The sequence below is a fragment of the Apodemus sylvaticus genome, chromosome 6 (genome assembly GCF_947179515.1).
Source record: "Apodemus sylvaticus chromosome 6, mApoSyl1.1, whole genome shotgun sequence".
NCBI classification, from domain to species: Eukaryota; Metazoa; Chordata; class Mammalia; order Rodentia; family Muridae; genus Apodemus; species Apodemus sylvaticus.
This window is the reverse complement of record NC_067477.1, coordinates 10,687,344-10,705,316: the sequence shown is the minus strand read 5'-3', so window position 1 is coordinate 10,705,316 and position 17,973 is coordinate 10,687,344. Positions and strand designations below refer to the sequence as shown.

At 45.9% G+C, this 17,973-nt stretch overlaps 2 protein-coding genes across 2 annotated transcripts in view; one reads left to right on the top strand and one right to left on the bottom strand.

Annotated features, from left to right (window-relative positions):
- Positions 1-17,973, top strand: part of Tdrd9 (tudor domain containing 9) — a 95,492-nt gene that overhangs the window by 5,019 nt on the left and 72,500 nt on the right. Inside the window, exons 2-5 of the mRNA XM_052186676.1 lie at positions 8,185-8,291; positions 14,939-15,036; positions 16,187-16,408; positions 16,894-17,016. Coding sequence (XP_052042636.1) covers positions 8,185-8,291; positions 14,939-15,036; positions 16,187-16,408; positions 16,894-17,016 — 550 coding nt within the window. The remainder of the gene's footprint in view (positions 1-8,184; positions 8,292-14,938; positions 15,037-16,186; positions 16,409-16,893; positions 17,017-17,973) is intronic.
- Rd3l (RD3 like) lies at positions 2,552-3,427 on the bottom strand. Its single transcript, XM_052186677.1, has 2 exons — positions 3,132-3,427; positions 2,552-2,846 (listed from the first exon to the last, which is right to left on the bottom strand). Exons 1-2 carry the CDS (start codon positions 3,425-3,427, stop codon positions 2,552-2,554), a joined length of 591 nt encoding a protein of 196 aa, XP_052042637.1.

Genomic DNA, 17,973 nt, shown 5'->3' with positions numbered 1-17,973 from the left:
GTGACTGGCATGAGGCCAGTGCTCAGTTACTATTTATAGAATGAACGCATTCTCATATCAACACTCACACCCAAGGTTGAATGCACATGACATTCTGTGGCTGCATTGCTATTGGACAGAACTGCAATGCGTAATTGCGGCCATCTGGTACTTGCCTGAATTACTGTGGCCTGCTGCTGTCTGGTTGTACTGTCATTTTCTGTGCTGACGGCTCCAGCCTCACTCCTCCCTGTGATGGATGCCTGTTCACATGTCTGCTTAGAGAAGATCCTATGAGGGGCTGGGCTCAGTGGGACTGCTCTTCTGAAGGTCCTGAGTTCAATTCCCAAAAACCACATGGTGCTCACAACCATCCGTAATGAGATCTGATGCCCTCTTCTGGTGTGTCTGAAGACAGCTATAGTGTACTTACATATAATAAATAAATCTCAAAAACGAAAGAGAAGATCCTGTGATCTCCATAGCTGAAGGCTACTTCTTCCGCCTTCCTCCTAATTTCTCTCCTCACTTTCATCCTTTTTCCTTCTCTGAGCGCTGCCTGTACTCCTTTTGTTTTGTATTTGTGTTAACCAAAGGCCAGCCTTGTCAGCCAACTTTGTACTGTGTGTTTCTGCCTTTGCTCTATCCCCGTCCCAAGGGAACCCAAGCGGTTATGAGACCCTGGCTTGTATACCGGGGTGGTGGTCCTCACCCACTGACATAGAACATGGAGTTGCTGAAGAACTTGAAGGATCATGCTGTGTGTGTGTATGTGTGCGCGCATGCTGACACGTGTAGAGGCGCATGCATGCTATGACACGCGTAGAGGGGCGTGCATGTACATATGTGGAGAGCAGTACAACTTGTAGGACTCAGTTCTCTATTTTCTAGGTTCCAGGGATGTAACTCAGTTTTGTTAGGCTTGGTGGCAAGTGCCGTTACCAACCAAGCCATTTCACCCTCACTTTTTTTATATTATAAATTTATTGAAGATAGTTTCTTACTGGCCTCGAGCTTACCAAGTAGCCTAGGCTGGCCAGCCGGCAATCCCAGGGATCCCCAGACTCTGGCTTTAGAGCGTGTGTGACCGTGCTCAGTTGATTTATGTAGATGCTGGCTATCAAATTCAGGGCCTTAGGCTTGCATGGAAGCACTTTACTAACGGAGCTGGTTTCCTGCTCCCCACCCCTTGGATTTTATTCTTTTAGGAAACAAACAAATCCTGAGACTTTGGTTTTGACCACTTTGATGTTATGCTTCCTGTAAGCGTGCAGGAGAACTTGTGGAGAGGCTACTGTTGTTTGCGTTTGGACTGCAGGAGGAGCCTGGGTGGGCTGCAACCGACTGGCTGTGAGTCCAGCTCTGCTACTTGCCTCACACTGGCAAGGCACTGAGCTGTCTGAGCGGTGTGCCCTATCCAAGGGAGAATGACAGTGCAGAAGTACAGGGTTTGCATTAAGTGAGAGCTAACGCACGGGGCCCAGAATTACTTTAGCGTTGCTAGATAGATTGGTGTGGCAAGTGATAACTTTGAAGGTCTGCTGTGTGAAGTACTGTACAGCTGTTGTTCTGTGGGTGGATGGACTTATTTTCTCTATTCCCAGGCTAAACATTTTAGCTACTGTGCCCATACCATTTTCATTAAAATGTGCCAGAAGCACCTCTCTTTCTCTCTTTCTTTCTCTCTTTCTCCCTCTCCCTCCCTCCCCCCCCCTCTCTCTCTCTCTCTCTCACACACACACACACACACACACACACACACACACACACGGGGTCACGGGGTGGGAGGGAGAGAGAGAGAGAGAGAGACCAACCTCAATTTCTATGCTTAATTTAGGTTTTGCAAACAGCTTGAGGTCTACCAACCTAGATGTGTTTAACCATGATTAGAGATGAGATTGTTCCCGTGAGCTGCTGTGAGGTTCTGTTGGATTTGAGTCAGAACTCAGAACGTCTTTGTTTGGATGTTAACCAGTGCCGTAAGCAGACCTCCTCTGGTGCTCTGGGCTTCTTCATCCCGCTTCATCTGGCATCAGTCGGCCTGCCTCATGGCTGACCGCTATGCTCACGCAAAGGGCGTGATTCTTAAAACTCCTGCCTATGGCTAGTGAATTTCTGTCAAAAACAGGGGAAATATTGCCATGCTTTTAAATTGAAGATAATTTTCATGCTCACAAACCCTTTCCCTTGTCCCCACGACAGGACAGGTGACATCACGTGATGGATGTGGACTTCATTTCAGTTGCAGTGTCAGGAGAAGCGCATATTGATTATTTATTTTACACATCAGCTCTCTTAGAATAAGAGCCAAAATGAATTAAGTTTCACAAAGAATCTGTCATATTTTAGTTCTGTGACATGTTTGAGGTATAAGAAACTTCAAACATTTAGACAGCATTTTAGTTAAAAGCATACTTTTCATTAAAATATTGAATATTTAGAGTGGTTAGAAAACAGTACTGCTTAGAAATTTTAACTAAACTCCACTGTTGTAGCCAAGAAACTTGGGGCCATGTCACTGTTTCTTCTCGTCGGTGCTGTAAGGGTGACTTGAGGCGGTCTTGCTAACTCCTTAGCTGGGTGGGTAATAGTATGGCAGGTTCCATACTCTGTGTGAACACGGTGGGAGCCTGTCCTTGGCATTTCTGTCCACATAACTTGAAATCGTGGGTATCTCATCTTTGTCTGGTCTCTCAGAGCTTTCACCTGGGAGTGCAGGGGTAGGGGGACAGGTGATGTCAGAGTCCCCCAGGCCGGCCTTGTGACCCCCTCTGTCAGGACTGCTGAGACAGTCTTTCAGAACTTGCTTGAAGATGTAGACAACTTCCCAGGGAAGTACATCATTTTCTGCCAAAAGTTCTCGAAATCTAAGGGGTATGTGGGAATGAGTATTTAGAAATTTCTCTTGTACCCCATTTCCCAAAATGCAGCTTACGTATGTAACTGTATCCTAGACACCTTTTTAGTAACAGAAAAGCACTATAATTAGGCTTTTAGTTAAGCAACTTTGTAATTGAAGTAAATTTCTACCAGTAAGCTATCCAGAGGTACATAGGGTTTTCAGTACCTGTGACTGAGGAGTTTATGTAAGGAGGCAGGTTTTAGTCTAACATCACACACACCCCAAGACCTTAGAGAACGTAGTAGCTCACCTGCTGAGAACAGTTCCGGTTTGACAGGGTTGTACTTGGGAGCAAAGAACTTCCAGTTGTCTTTGTTCCGTAGCTGGGATGGTGTGAGGAGTCTGGTAGCTTCGCAACCAGCTGTAGTCCACACCTGTCTTTCCCACTTCCTGCTCACTGTCGATCTCATGTGTTAATCTCTCCTGCTCCTTCAGGTGCCACTTCAACTCCCGAAGCAGAGTCTTTGTCACCACCTCAGAGCCAGCATGGCGCGTTTGTTTGTAGGAATAATTTTTTGGCCATTTCACCCAGCTAAAAAGTGGCATTTTTAGGCTGTGGAGATATAAATATTTACTTGCATAAATTTTTTATGGTTCTTAACAGTAAATATTTTTTCTTTACTATTTCTAGAAAAGTGCATGAATTTTTTTTCACTGGTAAAACATGCAGGTCAAAATAAGATTAGAATGTGGATTAAAGTCTTTCAATTTCTAACTAGGTCAGTGCTAAACCCAAGCTTAAAAAATACCTAGATAAAAACTAAGCAGATATGAAATAAAATCAAAGATACTAATACAAACTGAACAGTTTGTGAAAATAACACTTGCTAATAGAAGTTTTAGGGGCTTTGAAACACCACAGTGGTCTTGAGAAATGCTGTGCACACACGGGTGACTAACTTAGTACAGAGAGCGCCTGCTTACCTGCCTGCCGAGCCGAGCCGAGCCGGGCCGGAGGTCTGCTGTGGGAATGTTGCCAGAGTTTGCTGGAGTTGGGGAGGAAGCTGTTTCTCTCAGGCAGGTCTCATTCTCCCGCGGGGGTGTCTCCCAGGCAAGGAATGTCTCCTCATTTACCCACTGGAACTGTGTTTGAAACAAACAACTTTCTGTGTTAGGAATGAAGTTCTGTTGTCTTCATTTAGAGAGAAATATATATATATATACATACATACATACATATACATATGTGCGTGCGTGTGTGTGTGTGTACATACATGCACACACACACACATATATATGTATAAAACCTTTCGTCTTCATGAATTATATAATTGTCTACCTTTTGAATGTAGCTTATTTTCGTTGAAAAGGATGCTGGCAGCTATGGATGCTGGTCCCGAATGCATGCTGCAGCGTCTAGGAGTGAAAGGCAGGCGTCTGAGACCGCAGATGCCCTAGCTGAGGAGCGCCGCGTGGTGTGATGCTCTGCTGTGCACAGCTGTGGGTCACAGGTCCTGCTGTATTTTTATGCCTGTAGAGCTCTAAAAATAATCACACTGCTGCTTTTATTCTTCAGCTTAACTTTGAGGCAGTTTGGAAGCCAGGTCACTGTCCCTTCTAATAAAAGCAGGAAAAATAGATCAGACTTGACTATATGCACAACACACACACTGTGGAAGCTTATTGTAACTGAGTGAAATGGGCCGAGCCTGCTGGTGGTAGTCACGTGTGGGACAGTGAGCAAATGTTCTATTCCACATTCGTTTATTGCTTATAAAATAGCGAATCTGTGCACTGGAGCAGGTTGGCATGCTCGGGGGCACTGAAGCACCTAGCTGGTGACTAGTGTGCATTTGGTCATCTCAGTTCCAGGTGGGCTAGCAGTGAAAGTGGAGACATAACGAACAACACAGGTAGAAGCAGAACTGTAAACGTAAAGTCAGGTGGTAGTGTTGTAGGCCAGTAGTCCCCACTTCGGCTGTGGAGGATGGAGCACCAGAAGTTCCGGGTCACACACGGCTGCATAGAGCTCAAGTCTCAGCAGCGCGAATGAAACAGTTATAACCCCTGCTTAGCTGAAGCACTTCTGTGCTTTGGACTTTGTTGTACATTTTTCTATTTAGACGTTTGACTTATGAAACAGTAGCTAGAGGATAAAAGGTCCTTTGCTTCTTACTCTTCTGTTATGTGATGACATGATGTCGCTTTTCCTTTTATAACTATTTCTTCTGTTGCTTTTCTTTTAATGAGCTAAGCATAATAGACATTGTTCCCATCAGACCTGTGTACCATGTGTGATCACGAGTGACATGTGTGGTCATGCTGTAGTTCCTGTCATGCCCGGGAAAGGCCAGGCGTCAGGCCTCATTCTCCTCAGTGAGAGGCGTTCTTGTTACATTGCCTACAGTAGTGGGGGAAGGAAGGAGTGACGTTTATTGTGACAAGGTGTCCTTCCAAATTAAAACTGAAGTTGTACCAGGTCACACCCCTTTCCCTGTGAATAGCGTTGTTACTCTTCAGCCTCTCCTCCCTCTGATGTGGTGACTAAGATGTCACATGTCTTGGAGAACAGACCCGACTTCCACTCAGGTCCTCTGCAGTCTTACTTCTCCACCGCAGCTCTCCAGTGGACCCACTGCAGTGCCGAGCACACCAGAGCTGCACTGTTCCTGAGCTGCACTGCTCCTGAGCTGCACTGCTCCTGAGCTGCACTGCACCAGAGCTGCACTGCACCAGAGCTGCACTGCACCAGAGCTGCACTGTTCCTGAGCTGCACTGCAACTGAGCTGCACTGCTCCTGAGCTGCACTGCAACTGAGCTGCACTGCACCAGAGCTGCACTGCTCCTGAGCTGCACTGCTCCTGAGCTGCACTGCACCAGAGCTGCACTGCTGGGTGCAGGCCTGCCCCACAGTTCTGTTCTGTTTTGAGACAGGGTCTCAGTACATAGTCCTGGCTGTCCTGGAACTCACAATGTAGACCAGGCTGATGTCAAACTCAGAGATCCACCTGCCCCTGCCTCCTGGGCGCTGGGATTAAAGCTCAGACTACTTCCCCTTCCCTCCCCCACCCTAGATTCAGATACACTGACTACTCAAATGCTTATTCTTTCTTTCTCTTCTGTTTGTAGCTGCTGTCCCATCGGGTTTTGTTTGCTTTTTGTTGTTTGTTTTGCTTGGCTCATTTCTTTTCTCCCTGTATCCCACTCATGTTTGATCTTGTTCTCTTCCCCCTTCCCGGTCCTTCCATGCTTTCTGATTCAACCCAACTGTGTCTATTTGCTGTCCCTCAACAGATGTTTACTGATGTCTCTCTCTTGTGACCTGGAAGCTTAGGACCTGAGGTGACACAGTTTACTAGACAGATCTACTTCCTGCTTTCATGAGGCATTCTCCTAAGGGCAAGATGAGTGTGTGTGTGTGTGTGTGAAGGAGATGATTACAAGTTGTCTTGTGTTATTTAGCATTCATGCCCTGCTTCCTTCAAGTCAGATGGGGGGGTCAGGCAAGGACTTTCTGGTTGGGATAATTCCTTTGAACGGGGATTTATTTGTTAGTTCTTGAGTCACGGTCTGACTGTAGCCCTGGCGGCCCTAGATGCACTGTGCTCCTGCCTCAGCCTCTTAGGTGGATTACTGGCACAAGCTATAGCAACTGGCCTTTGAGTAGGCTTCAATGGCCTCAGAGGACTTCTTGAGCCTTCTCCCTCCCCTCCCCTCCCCTCCCCTTCCCCGGCTTCCTGGACATCTGTCCAGCTGCTGCAATCGTTGCTTGTGTCTGGCCTTCGCGGGGCTTTAGTTACCACCTCAGTCCACATGAGGTTTCTCCGTTGAACTCACTGAACACATGTTATGTAGTGCTTGGTGTGTGCTATTTACATTTCATTTTTCTTTTTTCTCATGAAATTAAGATTGAAGTAGAGACCAAATATCATCCTCTTTAAATATCTCTCCTACAACCATGTAGTTAGAAAACATACTTATAGGTAAGATACTTCCCTTTTTAAATTAATTTTTGCTGTTTATCAGGGTAAAACCAGATTAGTGTGAGAGTTTATCAGCTATGCGGTAAATTTAGTAAATGGGTCACTTCTGATACACCGGACCTTGTCAACTACTGTGTATGGAAGACTTGACACAACCAGGTCATTCTCTGTGTGACGGTTGTCTTGTTTACTTGTTTTTTTCTTTTATGTGGAAAAATTATTGAACACTTTTACAGGTTATGAATATTGTGAAAAGTCACTCTCTTATCCTGGGATTCTTCTTTTACTTTTTATTTTTTGGATTTAGAAATACTTTTATTATGGTTAAACTATACGTGGGGGGAAGGGAGGGAGGGATATGTGCACGAGTGTCGGTGGCCAAGGAGGAGGCCTCAGCTGTGCCTGAGCCAGAGTCCCAGTCGGGAGTGTGGCTGCTGGGCTGACCTGGGCTCCTCCTCTGCAGGAGCAGTGCGCTCTCTCAATTGCTGGCCCATCTCTCTCGCCCTTGTTTTGTTTTGTTTTGTTTTTTCTTTGGAGACAGTGTCCTGTAGTTGAGGCTGGTCTGGAACTGACTGTAGGCCATGCTGGCTTGGACTTGATTCTCCTGCCTTAGCTTCCTGCTAGCTGAGCTCACAGAATTCCCTGGAAAGCTGGGCTCTCTATGTCTAGTTGGCATGCACGTTGTTTCTGGGTGGCATTCTCTCAGGCCCCTAGCTTAGCCGCTGTGCTGTGTCTGCTGTCTGGGACCACGCCTCCCAAGTGGCAGGTGCTCTGTCAGTGTGTGTGGATTGAGTGGGCGCTTCCGTGCATGCTCACAAGCGTGGCTTCATGTGTGCGGATTACAGGGTTTCAGGGAAGACGGTGGGTGAAGCTGTGAGAGAAGCACACTTTAAGGTCCTGGTCTGTCCGTAGGCTGTCCTGTCAGTACAGATGGTCACATCACCTCCTCACCCTCTGGGAGGACTCCTGGCCCTTTTTTTGTCAGCTTAGTTTATTTTTAAAGAATCAATTCCTATTGTTTTTACATTTTATTTTTATTTGAATGCATATGGGTATATGCTTGTGTACATACTGTAAGTCTGCACCAGCTTTGTGGAGATCAGAAGAGGGCATCAGATCCCCACAACTGCAGTCACAAGTGGTTGTAAGCCAGGGTGAGCGGGTACCGGGGCCGGAAGCCGGCTCCTTTGGAAGAGCGCGGGTCTCTTCCCTGCCACGCTGCACCCTTGCCCAGCACACGGCTCTCACTATTTCAGCTCCTCTCTATCCGGGAACTGAGCTGAGCTTTAGAATTGTCAGTGACTGTCTGTGCTTCCCTGGCCGCTGTACAGCAATGGCTCAGGAACTGGAAGTGCGATGACTTTTAGCTGTTCTTTGTAGGTCACTCAGCCAGAGGAGCTCAGAAATGGAGTACATTAACAAATACAGACAACTTGAAGAACAAGAACTTGATATTTATGGCCAGGATCAGCCGCCCAGTGGACCAGGTAAGCCGGTATCCTTAAATACCTATTTATAATGTGTGGATAGTTCATGCATTAAAACCTCATCCTTCCAAATGTTTAAGAAATACAGTATTTTGGTCAAAGTAAAAAAAAAAACCACAAAACAAGTAACTTATATGGCTTCTTAATTAAAATTTTCTGGGAAATGAGTGTATGGTAGATTATAAAGTGTTAGCTTTTTATCTTAAATCTAGAGCCCAAATATCCTGTTCTTGGAAGATTAAATTACTATTTAATCCCATACTATTAGTTAAGAACACTTAAAATGTTTCTTTAGCCAAGTATGGTGGTGCTCCCTGAATCTGAGCACTCGCAAGGCTGAGGTGAGTGCTTAGCCTTTGGACCTGTGACTCTGAGCCAGGCTGGTCTGCAAATCAAGTTCCAGGTCACCCAGCGAGTGCCCAGCTCTAAAAACAAAGTGGCATAGCTTAGGAAGGGCACAGAAGATGGTGCAGTTGGTGAAGTGTCACAGGAACAAGGGTCTGAGTTTGGATCTCACTCACCCACAGAGAAGGTTGGTGGTGTGGTGTGGACTTCGGGTCGGTCGGCTGGTCCCACAGTTTGGAGAACAGGGACTGGCAGATCCCCACAGCAAGATGGGGAGCGCTTGTGTAGAAAGACACACAGTGTAGCTCTCTGGCCTCCACATGCATGTGACCATGTGACCATGTGCACACATGATCATACATAAATACACCCACAAGAAGATATGAATGCACACATGTTACACACACACACACACTAACAAGAACACATGAATGTACATATAACACACTCACATGCAAAGACTAGATTTTTTAGTAGTAAACTTTAAAGTAGAATTTTAAAGAGTAGAAATATATGAAATAAAAAGTAAAATATTTTTTTAAAATGCTTTTGAGACAGGGTTTCACTCTAGTCCTGGCTGGCCTACAATTCCATGTATAGGTGAGACTGGTGTGAGAGTCACAGATCCGTCCGCCAGTGCTTCCTGAGTAGGGTGGGCTTGCGATGCAGGCCTGCTAAGGAGCGTGTTCTCCACTGGCAGGCACTGGGAGCCCTGGGCTAAGTGGCTGCAGTTGTTGTGTTTGTGTCAGACTCTTCCTGTGAAGGAGCTCCTCCGAGGGACTGGTCGGTGCCCACCCAGCCACAGAGCTCTGTGGTTCACTCCACTCCTGCCCTGTTGACTTGCACTCCATTGAAGGATGTAACAGTTATGGAAACACTTCCTTATTTGCTTTTTAGTCATTAGGAAGTGCAGTCTATGCCCAGCAGTGCTGCATCAACCCCTAATCTTGGGCTTTAGATGAGCTTCTTGATAATACAGATTGCTGTGTTCTGTTACTCAGCCTTACTTATGTAGTCCTGTCATTTAGTTTTGTGTTTTACCTTTTGAGGTCAGCGTGCTGTATTTTATTTCCTGTCGTTTCTTATTTACCTCAAGGCACACGCAGCCTTTAGTGCTTTGTCTTTTCTTTGTGTTCTTGCTTCAGTGCTGTCTTCTGCCTGTCTCATCTCCTCTCCCCTTCAGGGCCTTGAAGAGGCTCCACATTGTTGTTTCCTTTGGGTTGGATACTGTCCTAGCTGCATTTCTTTTGCTGTGACCATAACCCTTAGAAAAAGCAACACAGGGCAGAAAAGTTTATTTGGCGTTTACCTCCAGTTTCACCCTTAGCTGAGGGTGTAAGGGTAGATTAGCTTTTCTGGCAAGAATTTACTCCAAGAATATGCACTTGGATTAGAAAGGAGAAACTCTGTATTGAGCATGCACTGTGACCTCTAGCTATTGCTCAGGGAGTTTTCAGTGGAACTAACTTGAACAGCTCACGGTGATTCTTGCCACACTGTGTGCTGGTTCTCGCCATATTGTGCGCTGGTGCCCTGGTTCTCACCACACTGTGCCTTTACTCTGCTTTCCTTTAGAGTTGTCCTGCAGGATCCTACAGTGTGAGACAGTTTTGAATAGCTAAGCAAGTGATACAAAAACAGAAATTGCAGGGTTTTGATATCTCGGGCAATCAAGTGGCTCACAAGTACAAGGAAATATCACGATTATCTTTGAAACAAGTCAGAGCTGCTCTGAGTAGCTCACACTTAAGGTCAGGAGGGAAGGGACTCAACGAGCAGACATTCCTGATGAATTAATCCCAAAAGATAGATCTCCGGCAAACCCAAATCCAAATGACATCTCTCCACTGCATAGAACTCTTAGAGTTTCTAGGAAGCCGGGTTAGTATACTACTGGTTTTAAAGTTCTATTTGAGGCAGTGCTCTTTAGCTGAGTTCTTTCTGTGTAACTTAATGTTTTCTAAGCAAGCTTATTGGTAATCTCATCTATATACTTAGGTATAATAATACTTACCAATAATACTAGTGTTAAAATTTATTCTTTTCTTTTTCTTTTTTAAAGAGAAACTAAGGTAGGAAACCAAACCCTAGTCCTGCCATAGCCAGTGTTATGAGCAGGGAGTGCACACCTCACTCAGCTGCCTGCCTGTCCTGCTGCTTAGCCAGCTCTCTCCACTCTGATGGGGTTCAGGGTGCCACCTCAGTCAACCACTGGGACAACCCTCCACAGACATGCCTGTAGCCAACCTGATCTAGACAGGTTGGTGGACACTTCCTCCTCAGGTGGCAGGGTTGTGGCAGAACTTCCTGTCACAGATGTGATCATTCTTGTGCTCATCAGAGCAGTCTGGATGCCCTGGAAACCTCACAAGGCCGGGCAGAGAGGAGAGGCCCATGGCCTCCAGGCCTCATGAAGTCCTTACAAAGCTCTCTACCTTGGTGGCACTGTTCCTGCTGCTTATGGCTTCTGGGGAAGAGGTGACCTGACACTTGGCTCCTCCGCAAGGTACAGGAAAAGCAAAGCTGAGTGGAGTGGAGAATCCGTGAGAGGGACTGCGCCTGCGCGCCTCCTGGGGCCCTGTGTGTGTGTGTGTGTGTGTGTGTGTGTGTGAGAGAGAGAGAGACAGAGAGACGGACAGAGAGAGAGAGATCAGGAGATCATTCTGTTTCCAGGCCAAATACTATGTTATATCCAGAATAGACATAACAGAATAATAGAATACTTCCATCAAATGTTATTAAGTTTGTTGTGGCATTAATGCTGTTTCACTTGTAAGTATTCAAGAACTTGTTTCTATGTAGAAATTCCAGGACACATATTAAGTTCCATATACTACATTAGAAAATAATCCTTCATATTTAAAAATAAATGATTCAATAAAGATGGAAACTGATAAAACAGGGCAGGGCCTGGTTTTGGCTTGTGACCTTTTCATAGTATTTGCTTTTTCCTGGCTATGTTCAGTTGTCCTGGATGGTGTCTTCAGATAATCAACAGAAGCCACAGTGATCTCTTGTTATTAATGTGAAAGTATTTAAAAAATATTTTAATTGTGTGTAATGTATCTGTTTAACTGTGCATGTGTGTGTGTGTATGTATGTGTGTGTGTGGTGTGTGAATGTATACACTTGAGTGAAGGTATTCATGGGGACCAGAGGGGTTGATTCCTCCCAGAGACGGAGTTGTGGGTGGTTGTGAGCCAGCTGATGTGGATCCTGGGAACTGTGTGTGTGTGTGTGTTGGGGGGGGGGGTCCTCTGCAGAGGCAGTATGCACGCTTAGCCACTGTGCCGCCATTTCTCCAGCTCCTGGCGTGGGGACATTTTTAGTGGTTGTTTCATCTCCTATAAGCTTTTCTTGCGATCCTGTAGGAGACGAGCCTTGGTGGAGTGCTGAGCAGAGAGCAGGCCGCCTCGTTCACGGCTCGCTCAGTTCTGATATAGAACACCGCCTTACCCTTGGAGAAAGCAAAAGAGTAATATTTGAAGATTTAGTTTTCTCTTTAAGGTATAAATCCAGTAATTTAGCTTAGCTTTTTGTTTTGGTATGAATAGTATCTAGATTTTGTTTGTTTTTGTTTTTAGAGACTGTCTCACCATGTAACCGGCTAGGCTAGCCTGAACTCATAGCAACCCACCTCTGTCTGCCTCCTGAGTACTGGGATTAAAGGCATGACATGTCTAGATTGTACCTGGCTGGGCAGGTTCTGAATTTAGCTGTGGAAGTCGTTTATATCCTGTGACCTCTGGACTTGTGTCAGATTTGAGCTTGTTTGAGACAAGAGTAGAGGGAGAGCAGCAGTGTCTGAGGCTCCTTTTATCTCGGTTTATAGGAAATATTTTAATGTTTTGAAAGCAAAGAAAATGGAAAATAACAGCATATTCTGAAGTTGCAGTACTTTTATTTTGTATGTACTTCTGGACTTGTGTTTGTCACATATAATCTGCTGGCTTGCCTTAAATCGTTGTTGACACTTGTCTCTTCCCTTTGTTTATACAAAGCCATCAGCCACAGGGCTGTGAACATTTCTGCTCCCTGCTTTCCTGTCTGCCCCAGGGCCGTGTCAGTGAGAGCAAGGCTTGCCTGGGTTGGGTCTGCTTTAGCCAGTGACCTAAAACTGTCGGGTGATATCTTGTGCTAAATGGAGAAAGGCTATGGTTTAGACACTGTGCCAAGGACTTTTGGGTTTTTCTTTCTTGTAAATGTTCTCTTTTTAAGTAGCAACCTTCAGAATGGATGTAGTCAAGTCTTGTAAATCCATCCATGCTGTCAGAGCAGCAAGGTTCCTTTAGTAACACTGTGAACCAGGCTGCAGAAGTATAGACCTGCCTCTTCCTCCTGCTGCCCTGAGTTCCCCTCCCCCTCCGTCTGTGGATGATTGGCCCTCAGCAATTTCTCACTTCTCCCTGGCTACTCAACCTCCTCTACCCTCACCGTGTCTGTCCTCAAAACTGAGGTGGCTTCTTACTCTCCTGACCACAGGAAAACAAGGACTCAGCCCTAAAAGTTTGGGGACATAGTCCCTGAGAGCACGGTGGGACACAGGATCCCTGAGGACATGGTGGCATTTTCCAGCTCAGGTTCTACCAGGACTGGAGGCCACTGCCTGGTGAGGATGACGGGATTTGGTTGTCTTCATTTTTCAAATAAAATGGTTTAACATTTGAGAAAAGCCTCAGGGCAAAGCAATGTGTGGCAGCATGTGGTAGCTGATGCCTGTATTTCAGTATTTAGGAGATGGAGGCCAGAGAATAGGGTTCAAGGTCATCTTTAACTACATAGAGGGTTCAAGGCCGGTTCGGGCTACATGAGATCCAGTCTCAAAAATGCAAAGCAAACATATACCTATTCCTATACCAACCAACCTACCAGCCAACTAACCACCCAACCAGCCAACTAACCACCCAACCAGCCAACTAACCACCCAACCAGCCAACTAACCACCCAACCAGCCAACTAACCAGCCAACCAGCCAACCAGCCAACCAGCCAAACATCCAACCAACCAGCCAGACAGCCAGACAGCCAGACAGCCAACCAGCCAACCAGCCAACCAACCAGCATAGCAACAACAAACACACACCATACCCAACCCAAACCAATCAAGGTACCACAGACAGACAGACAAACCCAGCCTGGCCCACACCACAGAAGCAGGGAGTCACCGTGAGTGGAACTAAGACACGGTGTGGAGACTCCATTTCTGTGAACTGGCTTGTCTGTGTAGAGAAGTTGGCCAGCGACCTGCACAGGGCAGGCCTAGGGATGTCTTAGGAAGAGGACTCTTTCCCTGGAAGGAATAGTTTTTCATTGACAGACTGTGACAGATCTGATGTGCTGGCTATGAACTTACGAACTTAGGAACGAGTATGAATTCAGATGCAGGAGAAGCTGGGGTCAGGAAGAGTGTATGGGAAGATCAGGGTTTGATATTTAATGCCACCCCCCAAAATTTAAATGTGTGCATTTGTGTGTATATAAAAAATGTGTGTTGTAAGGCCTGGGGTTTGATTCCCAGCACCACAAGATAAAAAAATAAGTAACACTTTAGTCACACATTGTTAGATTCATTGTGAAAAAAAGATTGAGCACATGTGTTTAAGATGAGAATAAATAGGAAGCTGATGTAGGTACAGGAGAGGGTGAGAAAGAGAGGGGACCATAGAGGCAGAGGGGTTCAGCGTCAGTGAGGGAAGGGAGAGGAACATGCTTATCTGCAAAGGTGACATGCAGGAACTCCAGTGTTTTGTTCTTTGCCCAGTGGTGACCAGAGACAGCTTAGAATTGAAGGCTGGCTAGAGCAGGTGCACAGCTTTACAAGGGCGTGTTAAATAGGCAGGATCAGATAGACATCAAATCAAATATATTCAGCATAGCAAACAACCCCATTTCACCATACCCATAGTTTGTAAGTTGTGTTTGATTTATCTGTCACCATTATCAATTCATTTTGTAGCAAGGATATACATTTCGCCACTTGTATACACCACCATAATCCCACCTTAGTGAGCCACTATTACATCAGGTGCTGAATACTGTGTGTGTCAGGTCTGTTGACTTGGGACGCCATGTAGGCCAACAGTGTTGGTGGCTAGGATGGAAGGCCACAAGCCTCTTGGTTGCTCGCCTACATCATTAGTAGTGGACCCACCGAGAGGGAAGGACCTCCAGTCTGTAGAGGATGCATTTAGCAGGGGTGTAGGAGTGTGTATATGTGACAAGACATATACACAGATTAGATAGGTCATTGGCTTGTTTACTTTCTTTTCAGATACAAAATAACTTTGTTTTGTTTGAATACAGGTCTAAGGTCACCATTGGCTAAGTTAAGTAATGTGACATGCATCCCAGAGACAACTTATAAATATCCTGATTTGCCTATAAATCGGTGTAAAGAAGAGGTAAAATTTTTCCCAATGTAATTTTGCTGTTTGCTGACCTCTATTGGTAACGTGTGTGTTTGTGTGTGTGTGTGTATGTATGGGTGGTTAATGTGCACAAGCCAGAAGAGAAGCCAGCAGCGCCTGGCACACTGAGCACCTCCCCAGAGCCTGGCGAGGGCTGTGTGTGCCTTGCTCAGATGTACCTGTGCTCACCTGTAATGTCACACTGCAGACTGACAGGAGTATGCCTCCCGTCCTGGTGGAGCTTTTGTGTGGAGCACACAGCCAGGCGCTGCTGTGAAGAATGACTGTGCGCCAGCATCTGCACTGGGGGCCATTTCCCTGCTTGTTGGCTGACTTTAAGTATGTGCACATCGTTTGGTTAGATTTTTGACTAGTTATATGTTGTTAAGCATGGCTAAAAGTAAGTAAATTTAAACCATTACTTAGTGAAAAAGAGTTGTAGATAAAATAGGAAGGAAATGTTCTAGACCCCATTTTTATTGGCTGAAGATTGAAGTGTGCTTTCATGGAGTGATGTACTTTATCTATCTTAGATTCCAACCCCACATTTGCTTGTCCTTGCTGAACACTGCTGGTTGTTGGAAGGGTGACTTGCAATGCTGCGTGTGCACCATAAGGGACAGTGTCACCAGTTGCTCAAAATTCATTTGAACAACTTGAAATGAAAGTTTAAAGTCATGTGACTATATTGGCAGGTTTTTTTTTTTTTTTTAGTAGAATTAATTCAGTCTCTTTATAAAATAATAGACATTTGGTCTTAGAACTATAGAAATCGAGTTTGAAAGTTTCATTTTTTTTAAAGAAGAAATTGAGACATAGAGCCCTGATGACTTTGGCCTGATTGCCATAGTTGTTGATCGTTATGCATGGGGTGTGGTGGTGTCCACTTGTAATCCCAGCACTTGGGAGGCAGAAGGGTCTCAAGCCTACATAGTGTCATCTTGTTTCCTAACCAAGCAGCCTGCCGGCACCTCAGTTACCACTCTGATCTTTTTTGTGATGTTAAGGTGGTGGACCACTGACTTTAGGGTGAGCCACCCTGAAAGTCTTCTCAGGACAGACAGTGCTTTACCTTGTTGTCTAAAGTGTGCCGATGGTGAAAGGTAATTTGTTTTTTTTTGTTTTTTTGTTTTTTTAATTCCAGGTTATTTCCTTGATAGAGAGCAATTCTGTGGTGATCATCCATGGTGCCACAGGAAGCGGCAAGAGCACGCAGCTCCCTCAGTACGTGCTGGACCACTGCACACAGCGCTCTGCCTTCTGCAACATTGTAGTCACCCAGCCACGGAAAATAGGGGCCAGCAGCATTGCCAGATGGATTAGCAAGGAGCGCTCCTGGACGCTGGGTGGCATGGTAGGCTATCAGGTGAGACCAAAGAGACCGTGAGCTTCCTCTCTTGTTGATTGTTTACTCTATGTAAGTTGATGTCAGTGTATAACCATTTTCCACTGGAAATTAAAGATCAGAACTATGCTATAATTAAAAAGTACTGAAAGTAAAATTCTTGAGAAAATAATTTTAAATTCCTTCTGTAGTTGAATAGGAGAGAGGGGAGAATTCTCAGACTGGTGCTTTTTATTATTTGATCTTTTTCATTAGACCCTTGTAATATATAAGGTCTCATCACACAAAAACACCGTAGACGGCATAACTGCATAAGCTAAGCCTTCCCCAGAAAAGAAGGAAAAATCAATTTGAGAACTTGACTTTTCAATTGGACCCTACATATCTTCTAAAATACAGTAATGCTTTATTCCTGCCTTGGTGAAGTGGGCATCTGTGTGGGTGGTTAAATGGGAGACAGGGGCGCCTAGGCTTTCCTTCCCCTCTCGTTCCTTCCTCAACTTTAGGTAGGGCTGGAGAAGATAGCGACAGAAGACACTAGGCTAATCTACATGACCACCGGAGTCCTGCTGCAGAAAATCGTAAGTGCCAAGAGCCTGATGGAGTTCACCCACATCTTCATAGATGAGGTGAGTGCTCTGTCTGCATTGATGAGGTGGTGCTCTGTCTGCATTGATGAGGTGGGTGCTTTGTCTGCATTGATGAGGTGGGTGCTCTGTCTGCATTGATGAGGTGGTGCTCTGTCTGCATTGATGCGGTGGTGCTCTGTCTGCATTGATGAGGTGGTGCTCTGTCTGCATAGATGAGGTGGTGCTCTGTCTGCATAGATGAGGTGGTGCTCTGTCTGCATAGATGAGGTGGGTGCTCTGTCTGCATAGATGAGGTGGGTGCTCTGTCTGCATTGATGAGGTGGGTGCTCTGTCTGCATTGATGAGGTGGGTGCTCTGTCTGCATTGATGAGGTGAGTGCTCTGTCTGCATTGATGAGGTGGTGCTCTGTCTGCATTGATGAGGTGGTGCTCTGTCTGCATTGATGAGGTGGGTGCTCTGTCTGCATTGATGAGGTGGGTGCTCTGTCTGCATTGATGAGGTGGTGCTCTGTCTGCATTGATGAGGTGGTGCTCTGTCTGCATTGATGAGGTGGTGCTCTGTCTGCATTGATGAGGTGGTGCTCTGTCTGCATTGATGCGGTGGGTGCTCTGTCTGCATTGATGAGGTGGTGCTCTGTCTGCATTGATGCGGTGGGTGCTCTGTCTGCATTGATGAGGTGGTTCTCTGTCTGCATTGATGCGGTGGGTGCTCTGCATTGATGCGGTGGGTGCTCTGTCTGCATTGATGAGGTGGTTCTCTGTCTGCATTGATGCGGTGGGTGCTCTGCATTGATGCGGTGGGTGCTCTGTCTGCATTGATGAGGTGGTGCTCTGTCTGCATTGATGCGGTGGGTGCTCTGTCTGCATTGATGAGGTGGTGCTCTGTCTGCATTGATGAGGTGGTGCTCTGTCTGCATTGATGAGGTGGTGCTCTGTCTACATTGATGAGGTGGTGCTCTGTCTGCATTGATGAGGTGAGTGCTCTGTCTGCATTGAT

What these genes read in the sequence shown, in the direction of transcription:
- Rd3l (XM_052186677.1), bottom strand. Translation starts at nt 3,427, where the DNA reads ATGCCACTTTTTAGCTGGGTGAAATGGCCAAAAAATTATTCCTACAAA. An exon ending in ACCGGAACTGTTCTCAGCAG is followed by an intron (nt 2,847 to 3,131) that starts GTGAGCTACTAC and finishes CATACCCCTTAG; the next exon opens with ATTTCGAGAACTTTTGGCAG.